The 22296-nt window shown below is 40.8% G+C and overlaps 1 protein-coding gene across 2 annotated transcripts; it reads left to right on the plus strand.

Annotated features, from left to right (window-relative positions):
* The first annotated feature begins 213 nt into the window (after window positions 1-213).
* Window positions 214-22041, plus strand: LOC129727850 (rho GTPase-activating protein gacZ). 2 transcript variants are annotated; one of them, XM_055686094.1, is made up of 6 exons: window positions 214-1366; window positions 1492-2253; window positions 2651-2770; window positions 2859-2939; window positions 20893-21032; window positions 21094-22041. In XM_055686094.1, the coding sequence occupies exons 1-6, from the start codon at window positions 899-901 to the stop codon at window positions 21305-21307; spliced, it is 1785 nt and encodes a 594-aa protein (XP_055542069.1). In that variant the 5' UTR covers window positions 214-898; the 3' UTR covers window positions 21308-22041. The 2 variants fall into 2 exon arrangements, with proteins under 2 accessions (XP_055542069.1, XP_055542060.1); XM_055686085.1 differs by having other exon boundaries at window positions 221-1366; window positions 1489-2253.
* The last annotated feature ends 255 nt before the right edge of the window (window positions 22042-22296 follow it).

A 22296-nucleotide genomic window follows, 5' to 3' on the forward strand; every position in this document is an offset into this window, starting at 1 on the left:
CCAGGCCAATTATTTCGTAAGCAGGTAGAGCTATATGTTCCAGGAAACCAGGTCTGTAACCAGATATGCATTCGTTTATGCTGGAGGAGTGATAGCGTGGATTTGCAGGCGACAATTAACCATTGCTTTATCAACAATCTAAGCTAAATGTATGGATCTTTCGGCTACGAACTATGCGGGGGAGATCTTTCAGTTGCATTAATAGTTTTCAGTCGGATAAGTGACTAAGGAGAACAAATATTTTGCCAACCTCAGTTTCAAATCGCCTCCCGACGGCACTGAAAAGGTTAACAACCCTCACACTAGCGAAAACCACGTGCCATACGTGACACATCAAACGTTCGCTCGGACTCTCGACTCGGGTATACAGCCTGCGCGTGTGTGCGTGACAGGTTCGCTTATCAACAGCGCGAATTCAGCGCTGCAGCATTTTTTTGCTTCGTATTCAGCATATTTTTGCTCTACTACATACCAGGATCATCTGTCAAAAAACGAAAGCAATCGACCTGTAATGATTATATAGGAAAAGTAAAAATAAAATCAAATTTTCAACCCCTGCAAGGCTTGTTGGAATAGGTAGGTTTGGCCTGAAGAGAAAGTGCGTCGGAGAACATGAAAATTTGAGAGTGATGATTTTTGGGGCAAACTTATTGCGTGATATACAAATTTTTCGCAGTGTGACAAACAACGCAATTGGCGAAGAGCAAACACGAATGTGGATATAAATAGTTTTTCTTTTGTTTCTGAGTGAAAGCAAAGGAAATGTTTTCTCTAAGCGTGAACTGATAAGAGAACAAAAGGTAATTATCGAATTGCGTCCCCTTAGTGCGCGGGTGACAGCTGTGAAGGGACGACCTTGAACAGTGTGTGAACGTGCTTGCGTTGCGTTTCTATTGTGATGAACGAAAATCGTTTCACCAACTATCTTCAGCAAGGACCAGCCCAGGAAATGCGTCAGTTTCAGCACCAATGTCGAGTTTGCGGATCGACGGAAGGTCTTCGAAGATGTAGTCGCTGCCAGGTTGCCTACTACTGCTCGCAGGTTCACCAGCGGCTGGACTGGAAGTTGCACAAGCTCGAATGCCGATCGACTCAGCTGCTTCCGGCCAGTGTCCAGCAGCTGCAGTTCGGTGAAGTTTTTTCCCCCGCTAGATCTGCACCACTTCTAGCTGGCACGGGCTTGGAATCACCAATCTTTCTACGGCAAGAGCAGCAGGCGACGTCTCTCGGCGGAATGGTGTACGGCGGCAGTGGCACCAGCAGCGCTGCTGTTTCACCGAGTGGCGTACGTGATGAAAATTTGTCAACAAACGGACTGCGGGCCACCACCACAGGCGTAGAAGCGATGGATGGAATCGTGTGTACGGTGGGTTTAGCTTGAAAATAAGTCTATTTAAATTGTTTTAATTCGTGTGATGATGACTTTCATATACAAATATGTTTACTCCAACCCACCGTGTTACAATTTTTTTTTCTCCTGTTATACAGCAGTCGCCGTCGACAGCAATGCCACCACCACAAGCGCAAGCAGTGACAGTAACGACGACGGCGACGTCGTCTCCGTCGTTGCAGCCAGTGATCTTGAACAGCGAGGACGAACTGCTGCTCAGCGACAATACAGTATCGAAACTGCTCGGGAGTGAGTCGCTAGCATCTGCGGTGGAAGAGTTACTTGATTTGGGCCATATCGATGTGGATCATATTTTAAACGAAAACAACTTCCTTAACAATTTGAACTTTTTGGACGAAAATCTCAGCGTGGCAGAAAGTGTGGGCAATAACAATATCGATTTTGATCGCAGTATTGGTAAAACTAGTGCCATTAATAGCAGTGATAGGTTTGCGATCGAAACAGGCAACACGACTGGAACAGTGCAAAACAGCCAAGTTGAACGGTTACCTGACCGGAACAACGAGATGCAACTCACGCAAACAATGGCGGTGGCTGCGCCACTGCAAAACCGTAGTCAGCTTGCCGGTAGTGAGAGCAATAGTAACAACCGTGCTACTACGGACGAAAGTGTAAGCGCGCTGCTAAACGCAAAGATAGACAATCTACTGGGAATCGGCCAGCCGGCTGATGCTGCCTTGTTGGCGGATCTCGAACAGGAAAGCTTGGATGAGGCCTGCCGCAATCTGGTTCGGGACATGAATGAATACGGGGTTTGTGTGTTGGATAATTTTCTTGGTCCAGAACGGGGACTGAGGGTGCTGAAGGAGGTCACCGGCATGTACTCGTCTGGAGTGTTTCGGGTAAGTGGCATTTGCTAGCTTTAGCAGTTGAGATTTAACCGGTTGTACGTGGATGCGTTGTAAAAGACATTGAAATTTCCTATCAGTTAACGCCACTAGCCAGCAGAACCATACTGACTGGGCTTAATGCGCGGCTAAACAGCTTTGGTATCTAGCTTGCTTATCACCTGCAAGTGTAATTTTCTCCGAATAGAATCTAACAGTTGTCTGAGTCGGTTGGGCTTGCCACACAGCGCAAGTGCACATCGGCCGTACTGCGTGTAGATTTGCACACAACACAGCCCCGGACTCGCCGTCTCGCAGCTCATTATTGATCCCTCGGTGTGATAGCGAGCCTTATCACCACCGCATATTGCATTCCAAGTAGTAATAATGAATGTAAATAATAACATTACAGGACGGTCAACTGGTGTCCAATCGGGGCGGAATGAACATTCGACACATTCGCGGAGACAAGATTACCTGGATCGGCGGAAACGAGCCGGGTTGCAGCAACATCGGCTATTTGATAAATCGGGTAAGTTTGTTATGAATGGAGGCTCTTTGAATATAATAAGCATAACTAGCTTTTTTCGTTACTTTTTTTATTCTGTTGCTGAAATTAGGTGGATGCCGTTATAACCAACTGCAAACGGATGAAGAACAATGGCAAACTTGGACTGCACAACATCCGAGAGCGGACAAAGGTAAGCTTTAGCGAGAAAACGCAATTCGCGATCGATTCAGATCGTAATTGATTGTGCAATCGTGGTTGCGTGGTTTTGGACCACACACCGTCGATAAGTCACGGTTTTCGATGATTATGGTTTGCTTATCAAACAGTAGTAGCACCCGGGCCGTGGTTTGATGGTTGCTGATGGATTTTATGTTATTGTTTTGAGCTGGGGTTGTAATGTTTTACTAGACTTTTGTCGCGTAATTAATTTCATACTGATTCATTCATTTATATACAATTATCCGACTGGTACAGTTTCAATGCGTTCTGACAAATGAATTCATCTATTATCTGAGATAAAATTTGACGGTCTGTTGCGGAAGCTTCTGCGTAATACGGTTCATGACTTCCAAATTTGAAGAAAAAACTTAATTAGTTATAACATAATAAGAGCTGCATTATAATCAGAGGTGATCATGGCTGTGAATCATATCATCGAATCAGCAACTTAGTTCAGTTTTCAGAAAATCGACAATTTAGGGGAATCTAGCACCCGCAAAAAAACGGGAAACATTAGAAAATTGATTTTTTCTGAAAAAAAGTAAAAGTCAACAATTTAGAATAATCAGAATTTGTTCTGTTCACATTTTTTTCGTGCGTACGAATATTAAACAATTTATTTGTAATTTCCTATCTTTTAATTATCTCGCTCTTTTTCTAACACTAAAAATATAACACTTTAATATTTTTTCGTAATTTCGATTGTGCAAAGAATGTTAGGTACGAAAAGTTTTCCTCACAACAAAATCTCCTGCCAGTTGTAGTTATTGCAGGGTCGGGAGAGCAAATCGAAAGACGGGTTCAATTGGCATAAACAAAATTATTGACTGTACTTCCATTTCATGCATAGTTGGCTCAGCCTCTATTGAGTATCCCATTAACATGGGACAATAATCGGTAGAATGGCAGTGTATTTATTATAACTAAGTATTCATCGCTACCTTTTCGGGCACACCTTGTTGGAACTCCTTGGTTTCATAGTTTCCTAGGATCACGGTCGCTGATCAGGCTGATGCGATAATAAAGTGGCGAAGAGTATCGGAACATGGTAAAGTTTATCTTTCATTATTTAGAATGTTTAAACCTTTCATTATCTCCAAAATCGGAAACTCGAAGCTGCTCGAAAATCGGAAAACTTATTTACCCAAAGATGGAGAAATTTGCCCTCACCTGAGCAAAATTTTGCAATAATTTGTAACATTAGTGTTTATTAAAAAAATATAAGGATTACTGGCACTGATAGCCGAAAAATAGTTACTTAACCCTTATTCTATATTGACTCGGGTAAAGTAAAAACAGTAAAAGTTTACTGTGATCATTGATGGAATTTTAAACAATTTTTGAGAATATTTGCTGATTATGTGATATCCTAAGCTAAACAAATAGAAAATTATCTTTTTGGCGCTTCTTCAACTATGCACTTATACTACACTTCCGACGCCTACATCCATCGCGTAGGTATGAATAAATCATTGCTGTGCGAGCATATCCCAACCCAAACACATACCGAGGTTTTTATATTGCTTTTTTGTGTACCTTCATATCTTCGTCTGTCATTACATTGTTTTTCGGCAAATCGCACGTGCCGCAAGCGGAACGCAAAGCGTATACGTGACCGGTTGGGCGTGTTATGAAGCCGCAAGCGCAATACTGGCGAACAGTTGTCATATCCAGCACTGCTTGACCATTGCACCGGTAGACCAGACAACCGGGCAGACAGAGCCCGTCCGGGGCACGTGCCTGTGAAATCAAGTATGGCACAACGCGGAAGGGCAAACGGGTGCCTACCTTACGGTAGGTACGCGGTTTATGTGTGTCCTTCAGTAGGGCAATGCCACGCGCACTCCCCAAGCGATCGCGTGCTCTCCGGTACAGTATTGAACAAATATTATTCAGCATTTTGGAAGCTGCAGAAGGTGAATACCACCCTCGACTTTTGACCTATCATAAGAGTAGGCTTTGCAGTTTTTGCTTCGAACTGTTGTGGAAGTGTCGAAAATTTAGGTTGAGAAAACATTTAAATTGCGAAAATGGACAACTTTTTTAAACTATTTTTCCTGATTTAGGTATGTATTATTGTAAAGTGAAATTAACTTAAATAGACCACGTTACTGAACGTTAGTGAACATCCCATCGCTCGCTGTTTGTCTCTCATGACCTACCGTAACTCTAGAGGAGACAACCACACCTTCGCAGCCTTTTTTATGGGCAATAGTAATTTGAGTTTGAGTGACTAGAACGCACGTAGGCCCGGCCGGCAGTGTTTTTAGATCCACCTGGAAACTGAGATGTGACTCCGTGCACCTATCTCGAGCGGCTTCAAATGCTTCAACTCAATTCATAAGCGATAAAAAAGTTATAACTTTTTAACTGCTTCCGAACGGAAAGCAATAAATGCTAAAATGTTAGTCCTGCTTAGACATTCGGGCTCGTTTGGCAATTGATTCTTTCTCGGAAACACCTGAAAATGTGCCTGGGATTTTTTAAGGGTTTTGATGATAGAGAATGTCAGTTTTATTACCTTTTCGTCTCAGTTTGGTCCGAAAAGTGACTGTATTAAGAATCAAGTTTGTCTTTTGATTGTCTTATTGAAGTCATCTTTTAGAAATGGGAACCAGAATGCAAATCGAGAGTCAGATTGGGTTTCGTTCCGGATGTGGAAAATAACAATTATGAAAATGTTGATTTATCAAAAAACAGTTATTGAATCATGTTTGAGAATGTTTTAAATATCCTAAAACGGTTATCACCCTGTCAAATATAATTTCAGGGATCGGTTTTTGAGTTTAATTGAAGATGAAGTTGAAGTCACTCGTCGATGTAATCAAATTTCTACCCAGGAATTTTGGCCTGCAAAAGTAAATAATACTAACCTGAATGAGATTGAACATCTCCCTGTCGGCACAACTGATTTCACAGCTAAAATTCTTAATTGTTTCAAAGTTGCATATATTTCCAAATCATGCAAAAATGTGTTATGTTTATGTGTGCAAATTTTATCCCGATCTGTCAAGCAGTTTCCGATATGTATTCGAAACAAGAAAAGCCACGCCAGCAAATCTTGGGCGCGGTTATCGATAATCCTGGTCAGCCGCACAGATGGATCTGTAAAAGGCTTGGAATCCACCATTCCACTGTGTCCCGCGTTGTGAAGATGTTCCGGCAGACGAAGACCATCGAGCGGCGCACTGGAATCTGCGAAAACCGAAAACGGAATATCCATAGAAGGCGCGAAAGATGAGGCGGTACTTTGAGAAAAACCCAAAGCTTTCCACCCGAGACGTGGCCAAAAAGGTCAATCCGTCGAAGTAGTTCGTCCAGCAGACAAGGAATCGAGTTGGGCTACGTGTTTTTGAGGTCAGGAAGGCGCCAAACTGGACTGACAAGCAAAACACCGGTGGTCAAATGGTGTGCGCGGAAGCTGTACCGTGAGTGGCTGGTCAAGCCAGGCTGTCTCGTTATGGACGACGAGACATACATTAAGACGGACACTAGACAAATCCCCAGCCTCGAGTTTTTTGTCGGTACGTCCCGCATGGAGGTTCCGGAAGAGAAAGACGGACAAATTCGCGAAGAAGTACCTGTTGTGGCAGGCGATCTGCGAGTGCGGACGGTACAGCAAGCCGTTCGTTACAACCGGAACCATAAACGGGCAGATTTATCGAGAGGAATGCTTGCAGAAGTGCTTGCTGCCCTTCCTCGGCTCTCACCGTGGTCCCACGCTGTTCTGGCCGGATCTCGCTTCTTGTAATGGATTGGTACGAAGCGAAGGGCGAAAATCTAAAAAAAATGTTTTTTAACACCAATAGCTCAGTCACTTCCTATCGGATTCACAAGACTTCAGCATCAACCGATTAGAAAAGCATTATTTCCAAATCAACTGAACAACCAACCATTGCACTATTGCAACTAACTGACCCGCCCAAAAGTCTATTCGAAAACAGCATGAACTGCGCATGTTGGTGACAAATTAGCATATCAGAATAAATTCCACAAGTTCTGAGGGAAACCAAAAATATTAATATTCTATTCGTGCCGACGATCATAGTCCGACTAGACAGTGAATAAAAAAAACCTGCGAAAATTATGCAAGATATAAATACCATCTAACTAAAATTAGGACTCTGATGCGCAGTTTGAGTGACTAGAACGCACGTAGGCCCGGCCGGCAGTGTTTTTCTAGATCCACCTGGAAACTGAGATGTGACTCCGTGCACGTATCTCGAGCGGCTCCAAATGCTTTAACTCAATTCATAAGCGATAAAAAAGTTATAACTTTTTAACTGCTTTCAACGGAAAGCAATAAATGCTAAAATGTTAGTCCTGCTTAGACATTCGGGCTCGTTTGGCAATTGATTCTTTCTCGGAAACACCTGAAAATTTGCCTGGGATTTTTTAAGGGTTTTGATGATAGAGAATCTCAATTGTATTACCTTTTCGTCTCAGTTTGGTCCGAAAAGTGACTGTATTAAGAATCAAGTTTGTCTTTTGATTGTCTTATTGAAGTCATCTTTTAGAAATGGGAACCAGAATGCAAATCGAGAGTCAGATTGGGTTTCGTTCTGGATGTGGAAAATAACAATTATGAAAATGTTGATTTATCAAAAAATAGTTATTGAATCATGTTTGAGAATGTTTTAAATATCCTAAAACGGTTATCACCCTGTCAAATATAATTTCAGGGTCACTCGTCGATGTAATCAAATTTCTACCCAGGAATTTTGGCCTGCAGAAGTAAATAATACTAACCTGAATGAGATTGAACATCTCCCTGTCGGCACAACTGAATTCACAGCTAAAATTCTTAATTGTTTCAAAGTTGCATATATTTCCAAATCATGCAAAAATGTGTTATGTTTATGTGTGCAAAATTTTATCCCGATCTGTCAAGCAGTTTCCGATATGTATTCGAAACAAGAAAAGCCACGCCAGCAAATCTTGGGCGCGGTTATCGATAATCCTGGTCAGCCGCACAGATGGATCTGTAAAAGGCTTGGAATCCACCATTCCACTGTGTCCCGCGTTGTGAAGATGTTCCGGCAGACGAAGACCATCGAGCGGCGCACTGGAATCTGCGAAAACCGAAAACGGAATATCCATAGAAGGCGCGGAAGATGAGGCAGTACTTTGAGAAAAACCCAAAGCTTTCCACCCGAGACGTGTCCAAAAAGGTCAATCCGTCGAAGTAGTTCGTCCAGCAGACAAAGAATCGAGTTGGGCTACGTGTTTTTGAGGTCAGGAAGGCGCCAAACTGGACTGACAAGCAAAACACCGGTGGTCAAATGGTGTGCGCGGAAGCTGTACCGTGAGTGGCTGGTCAAGCCAGGCTGTCTCGTTATGGACGACGAGACATACATTAAGGCGGACACTAGACAAATCCCCAGCCTCGAGTTTTTTTGTCGGTACGTCCCGCATGGAGGTTCCGGAAGAGAAAGACGGACAAATTCGCGAAGAAGTATCTGTTGTGGCAGGCGATCTGCGAGTGCGGACGGTACAGCAAGCCGTTCGTTACAACCGGAACCATAAACGGGCAGATTTATCGAGAGGAATGCTTGCAGAAGTGCTTGCTGCCCTTCCTCGGCTCTCACCGTGGTCCCACGCTGTTCTGGCCGGATCTCGCTTCGTGTAATGGATTGGTACGAAGCGAAGGGCGAAAATCTAAAAAAAAATGTTTTTTAACACTAATAGCTCAGTCACTTCCTATCGGATTCACAAGACTTCAGCATCAACCGATTAGAAAAGCATTATTTCCAAATCAACTGAACAACCAACCATTGCACTATTGCAACTAACTGACCCGCCCAAAAGTCAATTCGAAAACAGCATGAACTGCGCATGTTGGTGACAAATTAGCATATCAGAATAAATTCCACAAGTTCTGAGGAAAACCAAAAATATTAATATTCTATTTGTGCCGACGATCATAGTCCGACTAGACAGTGAATAATAAAAACCTGCGGAAATTATGCAAAATATAAATACCATCTAACTAAAATTAGGACTCTGATGCGCAGTTTGAGTGACTAGAACGCACGTAGGCCCGGCCGGCAGTGTTTTTCTAGATCCACCTGGAAACTGAGATGTGACTCCGTGCACGTATCTCGAGCGGCTCCAAATGCTTTAACTCAATTCATAAGCGATAAAAAAGTTATAACTTTTTAACTGCTTTCAACGGAAAGCAACAAATGCTAAAATGTTAGTCCTGCTTAGACATTCGGGCTCGTTTGGCAATTGATTCTTTCTCGGAAACACCTGAAAATTTGCCTGGGATTTTTTAAGGGTTTTGATGATAGAGAATCTCAGTTGTATTACCTTTTCGTCTCAGTTTGGTCCGAAAAGTGACTGTATTAAGAATCAAGTTTGTCTTTTGATTGTCTTATTGAAGTCATCTTTTAGAAATGGGAACCAGAATGCAAATCGAGAGTCAGATTGGGTTTCGTTTTGGATGTGGAAAATAACAATTATGAATTATGATTTATCAAAAAATAGTTATTGAATCATGTTTGAGAATGTTTTAAATATCCTAAAACGGTTATCACCCTGTCAAATATAATTTCAGGGATCGGTTTTTGAGTTTAATTGAAGATGAAGTTGAAGTCACTCGTCGATGTAATCAAATTTCTACCCAGGAATTTTGGCCTGCAGAAGTAAATAATACTAACCTGAATGAGATTGAACATCTCCCTGTCGGCACAACTGAATTCACAGCTAAAATTCTTAATTGTTTCAAAGTTGCATATATTTCCAAATCATGCAAAAATGTGTTATGTTTATGTGTGCAAAATTTTATCCCGATCTGTCAAGCAGTTTCCGGTATGTATTCGAAACAAGAAAAGCCACGCCAGCAAATCTTGGGCGCGGTTATCGATAATCCTGGTCAGCCGCACAGATGGATCTGTAAAAGGCTTGGAATCCACCATTCCACTGTGTCCCGCGTTGTGAAGATGTTCCGGCAGACGAAGACCATCGAGCGGCGCACTGGAATCTGCGAAAACCGAAAACGGAATATCCATAGAAGGCGCGGAAGATGAGGCAGTACTTTGAGAAAAACCCAAAGCTTTCCACCCGAGACGTGGCCAAAAAGGTCAATCCGTCGAAGTAGTTCGTCCAGCAGACAAGGAATCGAGTTGGACTACGTGTTTTTGAGGTCAGGAAGGCGCCAAACTGGACTGACAAGCAAAACACCGGTGGTCAAATGGTGTGCGCGGAAGCTGTACCGTGAGTGGCTGGTCAAGCCAGGCTGTCTCGTTATGGACGACGAGACATACATTAAGGCGGACACTAGACAAATCCCCAGCCTCGAGTTTTTTTGTCGGTACGTCCCGCATGGAGGTTCCGGAAGAGAAAGACGGACAAATTCGCGAAGAAGTACCTGTTGTGGCAGGCGATCTGCGAGTGCGGACGGTACAGCAAGCCGTTCGTTACAACCGGAACCATAAACGGGCAGATTTATCGAGAGGAATGCTTGCAGAAGTGCTTGCTGCCCTTCCTCGGCTCTCACCGTGGTCCGACGCTGTTCTGGCCGGATCTCGCTTCGTGTAATGGATTGGTACGAAGCGAAGGGCGAAAATCTAAAAAAAAATGTTTTTTAACACTAATAGCTCAGTCACTTCCTATCGGATTCACAAGACTTTAGCATCAACCGATTAGAAAAGCATTTTTTCCAAATCAACTGAACAACCAACCATTTCACTATTGCAACTAACTGACCCGCCCAAAAGTCTATTCGAAAACAGCATGAACTGCGCATGTTGGTGACAAATTAGCATATCAGAATAAATTCCACAAGTTCTGAGGGAAACCAAAAATAATAATATTCTATTCGTGCCGACGGTTATAGTCCGACTAGGCAGTGAATAATAAAAACCTGTGAAAATTATGCAAAATATAAATACCACCTAACTAAAATTGGGACTCTGATGCGCAGTTGCAAATCAGCTACGCAGCGAGGGGTACTCTCGGTAGATATTTTTATTTTTAGTAGATATTTTTACTATATTTCTATCTTTCCTTTATTAGTTTTTACTATTTTTTTTTTGTGAAGGTGTATATTTGTTTTACGTTCGTTATCGAACTAATTTGTGATGTTTGGGCTTATGCAGTTTTCCATCAAAAATATTGTACAGTTATTATTTTGATTATATTTATATTTAATAGTGAAAGATTAACCATTTTGATACGCATTGGTAAACCAAGCGACGAAAAGTTATCGTCTGTTATAAAGTCACTATTAGTACAAATTTTATTTTAATTAGTCAAAAAATCAGGATATATTTTAAATCAATTTTAGATGTTCTACAGGAAGTTGTAGATGTGAAAATAAAATCTAAAAATGCAATCATGGAGTAAGATTTTGAGCGGTAAAGTTTTTTAGCATTAATCGATCAGAAACTCTGCTGCGATGGGAATAACAAGGAGAGTAATCGAATTATACACACGCTATTGATAAATAATTCAATTACAAGCAAAACCCATTAGAACATTTTTTTTAACTAAAAGTATTTGATCCGCCGGAACAACATAAACAGCGCGTGTTTTAGCACATATATGCATAAATTTCGCAAGCTCTAAAGGAAACCCAAAAATGTTAATATTCTATTCGTGTTGACGAGCCCGACTATTCAGTGAAGAATGATAAAAACTTGCCAAAATTATGCAAAATATAAATATCACCCATCTAAAACTGGGATTCTGATTCGCAGTTACAAATCAGCTGTGCAGCGAGGTGACCGTCGGTTTGTATCCCAAAATAAAAGAACCGAACTGGATTGTGTCATCCACAGCAGGCCCAGCCCGCATTCAAGCCAATCACGCTCAGCTGTTCGGTGGCTTGCTGCAGCCGGAGTAACAGCTCCTACTATCGACCCACCGATTCACACGCGATATCGCAGCGTAGATCATCGAAGCAGACGAAGCAGGCGAAGGTTAACGTGCTTTCGCAGGGTTAAGCATTTTCTCTTCATGAGCCAATCCCGAGTTGTCACGTACGCCTTTTGCGGTGTGTTTCGCGTGCAAGCTTTCGCGAAGGCGCAAAGCGACCGCCAAATTCCGCTCTGGGGTTATGAATATTTAACGAAACGAAATGGACGCGCAGTGACATTTCGAGAGTTTCTTTAGCTAACCTCAAAAGACTGCAATCTTTCATGAGAATGTTCTTTTATGAAAAAAAATATACATTTGGTTTATAGCGGGTAACAGTAGTGTATGCTAAACAAATGATCAGCAAAATCTTAAAGTGTGAAGACAGGCAAATTACTAGAAGCTTACTTTTCATATGAATTTCTATTTCATCAAACGTTCCATGTAAAAAAAATCGAGCCACCCGAAAACCCACCCGCAAAATCTTTTCCGTAAATTCAAAGATTAAAATCGGAGCCCGGCTTTCATATCAAGGCAGCAGATAAGAGCTGCCACTGGTGATTTGCTGCCGCTTGTTTGCAGTTGGCACTAATTCCAATTCACGTATCGCATCCGAAATAAATTTACGTGTCTTTTTTCTCGTACAAAATCAAATTTATATTCGTCTGTTGCGATAACCAGGAAGTATGCTGTTGCATCATCCTTTTTTGTCTATTTTTAAGCTTCGAACCGGTTTATATTCGCATCCGATTATGGAGGTACCTCCTGCCAATCAGAGTTTAGACCACCGATGAACTTTATATTTACTTGCACTAGGATACATGTGCCAATAACGAATCAATTGTATATCACTATCAGTTAACTTCATAGCTTGCTACAATCAGATGGATTGCGGTGAGAATGCTCAAGTAAAATTTCGATGGAAACTGGTCCATGGTGCTGTGATCTGACTGCCACCCAAGGTCGCTACTGTCGGTCGTTCTTTCTTGTCTGGGATTCCTTACCCAGCGAACCGAGAAGCCTTGATGACCTGTTCATACTACTCGGCACTCCTGCTGGATATGCACATATTTACAAAAGCTTCGGTGGAATCACATGGAAAAGCAGTGTGCTGACATTTATGTTGAGCCCGGGAATTGTTTCTGGACTTTTCTTTGTAATGAATTATGTATTAAGGAAAAAGAAAGCTCCGGTACCGTTCCTAGTCTTCTGTTTCTGGTGTTTTTGGTTTTGGTAATGACCCGTTACGAGACGACGATCTTGCTGTACTATTTCCTCTTGTACGCCGAAAAGTAACACTGATGGTGGCAATCATTCCTGACGTCGGATTTTAGAACTGTTTACTGCTTGCATTACCTTGCAACCCAAGCTTCAGATCGAGCATGCGAGCATGCATTTTTTATGTTTCGGCTAAATCCTCTTTTTCTTACTAACTGGATCGGTAGGATTCTTCGCTTGCTTCCCCGATCAGAAGAATATTACTAAAAAATTATTTTGTTATTTTCTACAATGGTTGTTATTATACTGTTCAATATGCTATCCAATTTTGTTAGGAAGCTTCTGATACGTTAGTAATAAAGTTTGATATAGGTTTGATACTAGTGGAATCATTTTTGTTATAATTTCTGTTTTTTTAACACCTAATAAATTAAAAAACATAACCTGAAAGGTTTTTCCCATGACAAACTAACAGCTTCTGTTACATTTTTGTTTTGCCTTTCTGATCGGGACTGGTTTATCCGAAGCTGTAGTGAAGGCGAATCAAGTAGCTATTATGAAACATCTATTCATTTGAGGTGTTTATAATCTGACGAAAATAAAAATGAATAGGAAGAGACATCACTTAAAGGTGACGAAATGTTTCCATTGAGATTATAATTTTTGATCTAGGGAGGGGAATTGAAATGTTCCACAGACGAGGCTACAGAGTACTGATCCTATTTTGGTTCTAACAAAGCTAGACATCTCATTTCGGTGTATTGGTCTCGAAAATAATCAGTTTTAATTTTGTGTAGTATCGAAGAACAAAAGTATCTTTTTCAAAAATCTCTTCTTATCACACATTTAAGACAACAATGTTTGCTACAATCCGTCATAATTTGGTGATGGGAAAATTAAAAACGAAAAAGTTATGAATTTCAAAAAAATATTTTGTTCATTTGAGCCAAAATGGCATATTTATTACCAACCCAACAACTTTGCTGAAGACCAGGGATGCCAGGTTATTTCTTCAAATGTCTTCACGTTCCGGGAAAAAATGTAGTTCACATGTAGTTCCAACCCGAGATGGCTCGTTCAAACCGACTTAAGGCTGGAAAAATAACCGCCAAACCGGAAACTGTCCAGCAAAAAAAACGTCACCACCAATGCAAGAAGTGGGTCGTAGACACATTTTTTGAATGTCTTTACATATTTTTCAATGTCTTCCATTTGTCTTCACAAAGGAAGGATGTCTTCACCGCAGTGTAAATGTCCAATCGGGCATCGCTGCTGAAGACACCAATTCAATCAAACAAGCCGATTTTTGTGATATAAAACATTGTATTCATCAGTCACATTTTTGGATAAACCGTTTTGAAACAGCAGCCGTGAGTCTACATGAAGAACAGATATTATAGAGATCTCTTTGTCTGTTGCAAAGTCTGAGCGAAATTTTTTTGTTTATTCTCCATGGAATTGCGCTTAGGGGTAGTGGTGATAAAATGGACATGCTAAGCGATTTCTCAATATTCTCCATTGTTAAACACTAAAACCTTCAATCAATCGCACAATTTCACCGAGCCTCTAACGATTGTTAAAGAAAATGAATTAACATACTCAGATATAGCATTTTTCCGTTTTTTTTAATGGGTTTTATAGGAGTAAAATGAACATAGGAAGGTGGTAATATGTATACCTTGAACATGAAAGATATTTACTGATTTTACTAATAGTAGAAGTAAAGCTGTCTCATGCGTTATGATCTTTCATATTACGGGGGAAATTCAGGCATTAACTAGAGGTTTAGTTTCCGCCGTTTGTTGGAGAATTGACAATAAAATATGACCCTATCCGCATGAAGTTCCAATGAATTTTCTAAAAGAAAAGGGACGCTCTGATCATGTTTTATTCAAATTTCATTTCAAATTTATTAAAACATTACGTTGGTGAAACAAAGTATTAGCTTAATTGCAGAAACAGCATACAAAATCGTTATCGTTCGAACATTCCGCGAGGAACCAGATAAAACAAGAAAGGTATTTTTTCCACTCTTGGCCATTATCGGAATCCGTGAAGGTAGCACCACATAAAGAATACATAACATCCTCGCAAACTCATCTAGTTTCTGCTTCTTCGATCGCTTTTTCGATGTTGGCTTACGTCCTTTCTTGATAGGCTTGATGGGCGTAGACGCTTCCGGCGTGGCTAGCTTCTGACGATAGTTTTCACTGGTGATCTCATCCGTTCGTTCCGATTTACGCTTCCGTTTCGTAGCTCTCGAAGTTGTCGTCTTTCGATGGAACCCTAACGGAAACGCAGCAGAGGGTGCCATTGCAGCTAGGAACACCTAATTTCACAAGAATGTTTAAAAATCTACAATCTTTCAAATCTTTCCAGTTTGAGCTCTAGGGCAAAACCTGTGTTAACCAGTGTCATAATTATAAAGAAACATTGCAAAGGAATCAATTCTTTTGATTGGTTTTTCATTTTGTTAATTGTTCAACTACAGCAATTTTTCCCAACGTAACTCGTTGGTTTAAAAAAATGCAAAGATGGTGATTGAAAGAAAACAATTGAGGAACCATTCATATATCACATAACGCGGAATTTGGCAATTTTCAATACCCACCCACCCCCACGTAATGCAATTTTACATGTTTTACACACGCAAAGTGACGCTTCGCTGAATACCCCCCACCCCTGAGCGCGTTATGTATTTAATGAATGATCCCTGATCGAGAAATCGATTGAAGTAGATAGACCTTTTGATATGTTTCTGTAGTTTATTCCATTTTCGCATTGAGTTTTTCTTCTGAATTTTTGCTTTTTTTCCCGACTTTCAGAAACGATTTTAACTATTTTTGCTTTCGATGTGTTTACTTTACGACAGTTTTAAGTTTGTCGTTTTCTAGAAGCATCACTTTTGAAAACTTCAGCTCAACTGAATCTTTTTTTGTGTGTCTTTTTAAATCATGAATAGGGGAAGAGGTGATAAAATGGACACCCTGAGCCATTTCCCAATTTCCTCTACAGTTTTACACTACAACTATGAGTCGATAGCGCACATTAACTGAGCCACTAATGATTAATACAAAAAATAAGAAGAAGTACTCAAACATAGTATTTTCCGTAGTTTTCACGAGCATTTTCGAAAGCAGTTTTTTGGGGGTAAAATGGACACGTGTGGGTAAAATGAACATAGGCAGGTGGTAAAATGAACACCTTGGGCGTGAATATTAATTATCCCTTTACAGATAGTAAAATGTTGTTCCATAGCACGTGACACACTTACGCAATAACCAACAGTTCAATTTTCACCGTTTATCGTAGAATTAATAACAATATATGACCTTATCCGCAAGAAACTGAGAAATGGCGGAAGCTTTTTTTACGGACATTCCGCATTCAACGGTACGTTTAGCCGCGGTCATCTGTTCATCGGTTCGAGTTAACCTTTGCGTTTTTCTGATATAAACACGAAGCATCTAGATTTTTCAATGGAAACTAACACAATTTTTTCACCATCACCATGGGCTGTCCATTTTACCCGACATACATATTATTGAAAATACCTAAATATATCGAGGAAATCATTTAAACAATTACTAACCTTTGATGATTTCTGCTGGTTAGTAGTCTGAGTACAGATATTTGCAGAAAAATCGTTATAAAATACTGTTTTACACTAGAAAAAACCTTATTTTTTGTAAGCCAAAAATAACATCACCACCACGAATCTACACGTGTTTTTTGTTTTTGTTTATTATTTTGACTGTTTGACTGTATCATGTCGCATACTTTGTCTCAAATAACTTCTAGTGCCTCTAAGATAAGGTGCCAAAGAAGTTTGCACTATTTTTCAACTTAATAGTCGAGATTTAAACGAGTGTCCATTTTACCACCCCTGTTCATTTTACCCACAGTTCCCCTAACTATTACTTACCTTACCAAACAGCACCAAGCCAAGGTGTGGCCTTTGCTGTGCGTAAAAGTCGTCTCCATTCCACTAGTTCCATAACTGCAGTTCGCCAGCTCTGCAGTTTGCGCAGGGTCCGTAGGCCGTCTTCCACCTGATCGATCCTTGCCCGCTGTGCACCTATCCGTCTCGTCCCTGACGGATTAGTTTCAAGAACCATCTTTACCGGGCTGTCGTCCGAGATCCTTACGATATGCCCAGCGCACCGCAACCTGCCAGTGTAAGCGGTGTGAACGATAGATGGCTCCCCAAGCAGCTCCTGCAGGTCGTGGTTCATTCGCCTTCTCCATGTTCCGTTCTCCATCAGCAGCCCAAGATGGTACGCAAAACTTTCCGCTCGAGACCGCAAGGGCGCGTTGGTCGTCCACAAGCATAGTCCATGTCTTATGCCCGTAGAGGACTGATCAGAGTATTGTAGATGGTTAACTTAGTGCTGCGACGAAATCCACTCGATCGGAGCGCCCTTCAAAGTATGCACGTTTTTCTGCCATAATGCGCCGATGAACTTCTCTGCTTGTATCGTTGTCGGTAATGATCAATGAGCTCACGAACTCATCGACCACCTAGATTTCATCGTACTTCGTACATCGTACATCGTACATCGTATTCGCAATCTTCACAAAAGTAGGGGAGCTGGTAGCCACAAGGTTACAGAGTCCGCCTTGATAAGATGGTCATTTTTGATTATCAAAGGACTTAAGCATGGGTTAATTCTCAGGCTCATCATCACCACCACAAGCAACCCTTTGACCGCTTTGATCAACCGCGTTAGTTTGTTCGGAATAACAATTACATCGATCATTTATTTTACAGTTTTTATTAGAATCTAAATTTTCATAACTTTAAATAGATCATGTATAAAGATCTTACAAATGGGAACGCATAAAAACAGATCAATTAGAGATTTTCCATAATTGCTTCTGAAACTGGGGAAAAACGAAATAAATTTCACTAGAAAAAAAAAAAACAAGAATTAAAGCTACCAATAATTATTCATAAAATATTTATTGACGTGGCTCTTGGCCTTGAAAAAATTAATTCTTCTATTAAAATTTATTACTAAATGTAAAAAATCCAAAGCTATGAAGCGCGCCTCGGTTAGGTCTCAAATAGGTCGTATCACCCTCAGTGCAAAACCGCAGCTTTGCAGAAAAAAAAAAACAAAGTAACCTGGCGTCATTCTCGTCACAGCGGCAGCGGCAGCGCCAGCGGTATTTAGTGTATTTAGTGCGAATGCGTGTTTTTCTTTCTTTTCTTTGCGCGCTTCATCGGGTTACGATATTTTTTTTTTGGTTTCCTCTCTTCCACAATCAATCGACTTGGCCGACGCGGTGGCGACAGCAGAAACAGCAGCACTAGCAAGGACAGGCAGCGTCGGTAAAGTCACGTACGCCAAAAATTAGTACCGTTTGCCCGGTTTCAGTTGGTAGCGTACTGCGAATTTAGCGCGCACGGTCTGGACGTGTGCAAATATTTATAGCAAGGGAAGGGTTTGTTATGTTAGAGCGGGATTTACCACTGTGAGATCATTGATTGAGTCCACATGAAGAGAAGGTCGAGTTATTGCGATGGCTGTGATGTGATTCACGGTGCACCGTGTTTATCTTGCTTTAGCGGGTGTCATCTATCGGTGACTAGTACGAATAGCAAGCTGAGTAATCAATACTCGCGCTAATTGCGATGTTTTTTTTTGACGTTGGACTAACGTCTATATCGAAGTTAGGCACCTGAATTTGAAAATCTAGTAATTCAACCGGGGAAAACCAGGGAAAAGTGGTCAGGTTTTGAGCGCTTATATATCAGTCATTTCTTTTCAGAATTTCGAGGTTTTGGCATCAACCGATCAGAAATTCTTTTACGGTTGAATTTATGTAACAAAAATAACCTATTGTTCGAGATACACTATTGAAAAATTGGTAAATCACATCGATTGTCTAAATCATACCGAGCAACCAATCACCACCTCTCTTCACAAGCACAGTCGACACTAACGGATACAACCGATCTGACTTTGTAAACAGTCTCACAGCTTTCAACCAATAACGAGCTCGCTTTCGGTAGCTGCAACAGGTGTTTCAACACCGTTTTAAAATGCTTCTTTTATCATTACCACTGAACAGATTCTAAACACCAATGGCTTGATTGATAGGGGAAATATTGCGCAAGATTGTCATATAATAATTTAAATATGTTTTCGATACTAAACTAGTTAAAAGTTGTGTTAAAAGTCGTGCACATTCAACCAATCACAAGCTCGCTTCTTGTTTGTTCGCGGATGGATTTTTGCTTTGGGCTATATAATAGCCTGTGTCGTCTCATAGCATTCATCAGTTAACAAGTGAAAGGCCACCAGGCCGGTCTTGTATAATCAGCAGCGGTGGCTGATTCCAGCGGCCAAACTGAGCTGCAGCATAACCAGAGCGGTGGTATCAGGCAGCAGCGGCGGAGGTAGTGGGAAGCTGCATTTCTTCATTCAGTTCGGTGCTCCTTCGATCTGAGTTGGACCCCACCAGCGGTAATCCAATTCAGATATCGTTGGGTGAAAACGTTGGGTGTGTGTGCAGTGTGCACATATAGCGTATGTGCATCTGTATTGCTATGACATTTGCGATGATAGGGATGGCGCTGTTGCGTGTGTATGGCTAGCTATAGCGTGTGTAAGACACTAGCATGTGTAGCATATTATGGCTATTGCGTGTATATCTTCAGCGTGTGTACGGATAGTTATAGCTTGTGTGTGGATAGCTGCTGCGTGTGTAATGATTAGTTATAGCGTATGTATGGATAGTAATAGCACATGGTTGGATAGCTTATGCGTGTGTTTAGATAGTTGTATCGGATGTATGGAAAGGAATAGCGTGTGTATGGATAGCTATAGCTACAGCGTGTGTATGAATAGTTTTAACGCGTGTTTAGATAGTTATAGCATGTGTGTGAATAACTATAGCGGGTGTTTATCGAAGATTATTATTGTCATTGAAAATATTAAAACGTCTTAACGAACACCGTTGTGAATTTGATTTTACAGCAGCGATTCTAACTTCTTCAGCCAGTCTTTATTCATCGAGGAAAAATTACTACCTATGAATGATCAACACTTATTTACCAGAAATTTGATTTAGATCAAAACGGGTTCTTTTGAGTATCATAAGTTATTGGTAAAAAGAGTTGCAAGTTTTCTCAATGAGCATTCATTAAATTTTCGTTTTTGTTTCTCGGTGCGCGGTTTTGATTTTGTTTCTCGCACACAGAGAAAGAAACAAACTTGTCGCTATCGTGAAAAATAACAAAACAATTAGAAATGCTCTAAATCACAACTGAAGAAGTTAAGATATTTTCCTGTCACTCGCCCAAACCTTGATAACAACTACCGAAAAACGTGTGATTTAGCTCTTGCTATATTGAGTTATTGAACCAAACGTTTTTTTTTTTCAAATACATGAAGTTATATGCTGGGCTGGAACTAACCTAGCATGAGTTTTATCGATTAAATGTCAAACAATTTTCAAATTTAAAATTTTCGGTTGAATCGTTCTGGGCTCCAATTGCAGATAGTTTCGTAAAGTTTGCTTTTTGCCTAGATAGGAAAATTTTACCAATTCGCTCAATTAAATGATTGTCTTGGTAGTGCAGCAAACAAAGGGTTGATTCGAATATGTATGAAATGACAGCGATTAAATAAAAGATATCCATTCTTTTAGTGTATATTATTATTTATAACGTTTTAACGTCTCAGCATCCAGAAATGCACTGTTAGATAAAATTGCAGCAAATACTAGAGTTGCAATTCTCTCTATTATTTGTTTTAATGGAATATAAGAATACCGTAGTCCAACGTCATGTGGTCGTGTCTTGAATACCACCCTCCTACTTTTTTCTATATTTACAGGCGATGGTAGCTTGCTATCCCGGATCCGGTTCGCACTACGTCAAACACGTGGACAATCCGAACCAGGACGGTCGTTGCATTACTGCTATCTACTACCTCAATCTCCATTGGGACGTGTTGCAGAGTGGCGGCCTCTTGCGGTAAGCACGCGAATCTATCTTTTCTTGAACGACTCAGCAATCCCACCTTTCAATTTTACAGAATTTTCCCGGAAGGTTGCCACGATCGAGTCGCTGACATCGAGCCTATTTTCGATAGAATACTATTTTTCTGGTCCGATCGGAGGAACCCGCACGAGGTACAGCCAGCCCATCGGACCCGTTATGCAATTACACTGTGGTATTTGGATGCCGAGGAGCGTGAGTCGGCTCGGCTGCGCTACCAACGAGATTTCGAGAACCGATTCAACGCGTGAGCCCGCCGGTCAAGTTGCCGTAAAGGAATCCGCCTGTTTCTTTGTTCCGTAAAGTTTTTGATTTGACACCAAACCAATCAAGAGCATATTAGCACTCAGCACCGGGCAAATGCAGGACGGACGGGCAGGGCTCTATTTAAACGACAGCTAGGATAGTGCGCTTCCTGCAGGGCCAACAAAACAGAAGCGCCTCGAACCGTTGATTTAAGATACCAAAAATGTGATACTCCATTGCTGATTTGAACGCGAATCAAATGTTATTATTTTTCGATTGTATTTCTGTTGTTATGTACATAGAAGAAAATGTCGATAGCCAGTAGCTTTTTTTACTAATAAAAAAGTTAGTCAAATGTTAGGTTTAAGGTACGAACTGTTCCAAACAGATGCAACCGAGTTGCCGTCGCAGACCTGTTCTCAGGTCTGTTGTAACAGTAGTCAAAATGTTTACAATTTAAGTCATCTTCGCGAGCGTAGGTTAACTTCTATTTAACAATTACAAATTATCCGATTCGGAACAAACTATCTGTAAACTGTAGCTAGAGATGCGTTTATTTAATGACAAGTTGGTGTTTGGTTTTAGATTAAGCTTTGTATGAATAACAAAACAAAATTACGGAAGATTGAGCCAAAATTTACTTCTAATTTGTAAATGAACTCAACAATTTTTTGTTTGCTCAGAAAGTTTGCAAATTTTTGGCATTGTGACGATGAGAATATAATTTTTCCAAGTTGAACTCTTGCTGTGATTGCTAGCTTTGAGTGGTTAGAATATCCGAAACTTCTACTAATTGAACGAGTCAGCTGAAAAGGTAAAGTGATGCAATGATGGATCTCTCTATCAAAGTAATCGGTTGAACAAGCAGGCTGAGATGAAAATATTTCGCGCACGTGTAGAACTAGTTTCTCAGAATAAATGGTAAGAGTTAAAGCTTCCATGAATATTACTAGTGCCAATTTTTGTCAGTGAAATTATTATTCAAAGTGGTGGT

This window comes from Wyeomyia smithii, chromosome 1 (genome assembly GCF_029784165.1).
Source record: "Wyeomyia smithii strain HCP4-BCI-WySm-NY-G18 chromosome 1, ASM2978416v1, whole genome shotgun sequence".
NCBI lineage: Eukaryota > Metazoa > Arthropoda > Insecta > Diptera > Culicidae > Wyeomyia > Wyeomyia smithii.

Excerpts from the sequence above, each read along its gene's own strand:
- LOC129727850 (XM_055686085.1), top strand. The coding sequence starts at position 899 with ATGAACGAAAATCGTTTCACCAACTATCTTCAGCAAGGACCAGCCCAG. Across the intron at positions 1,367-1,488 it reads TGGATGGAATCGTGTGTACG|CAGTCGCCGTCGACAGCAAT; the intron begins GTGGGTTTAGCT and ends CCTGTTATACAG. Across the intron at positions 2,254-2,650 it reads ACTCGTCTGGAGTGTTTCGG|GACGGTCAACTGGTGTCCAA; the intron begins GTAAGTGGCATT and ends ATAACATTACAG.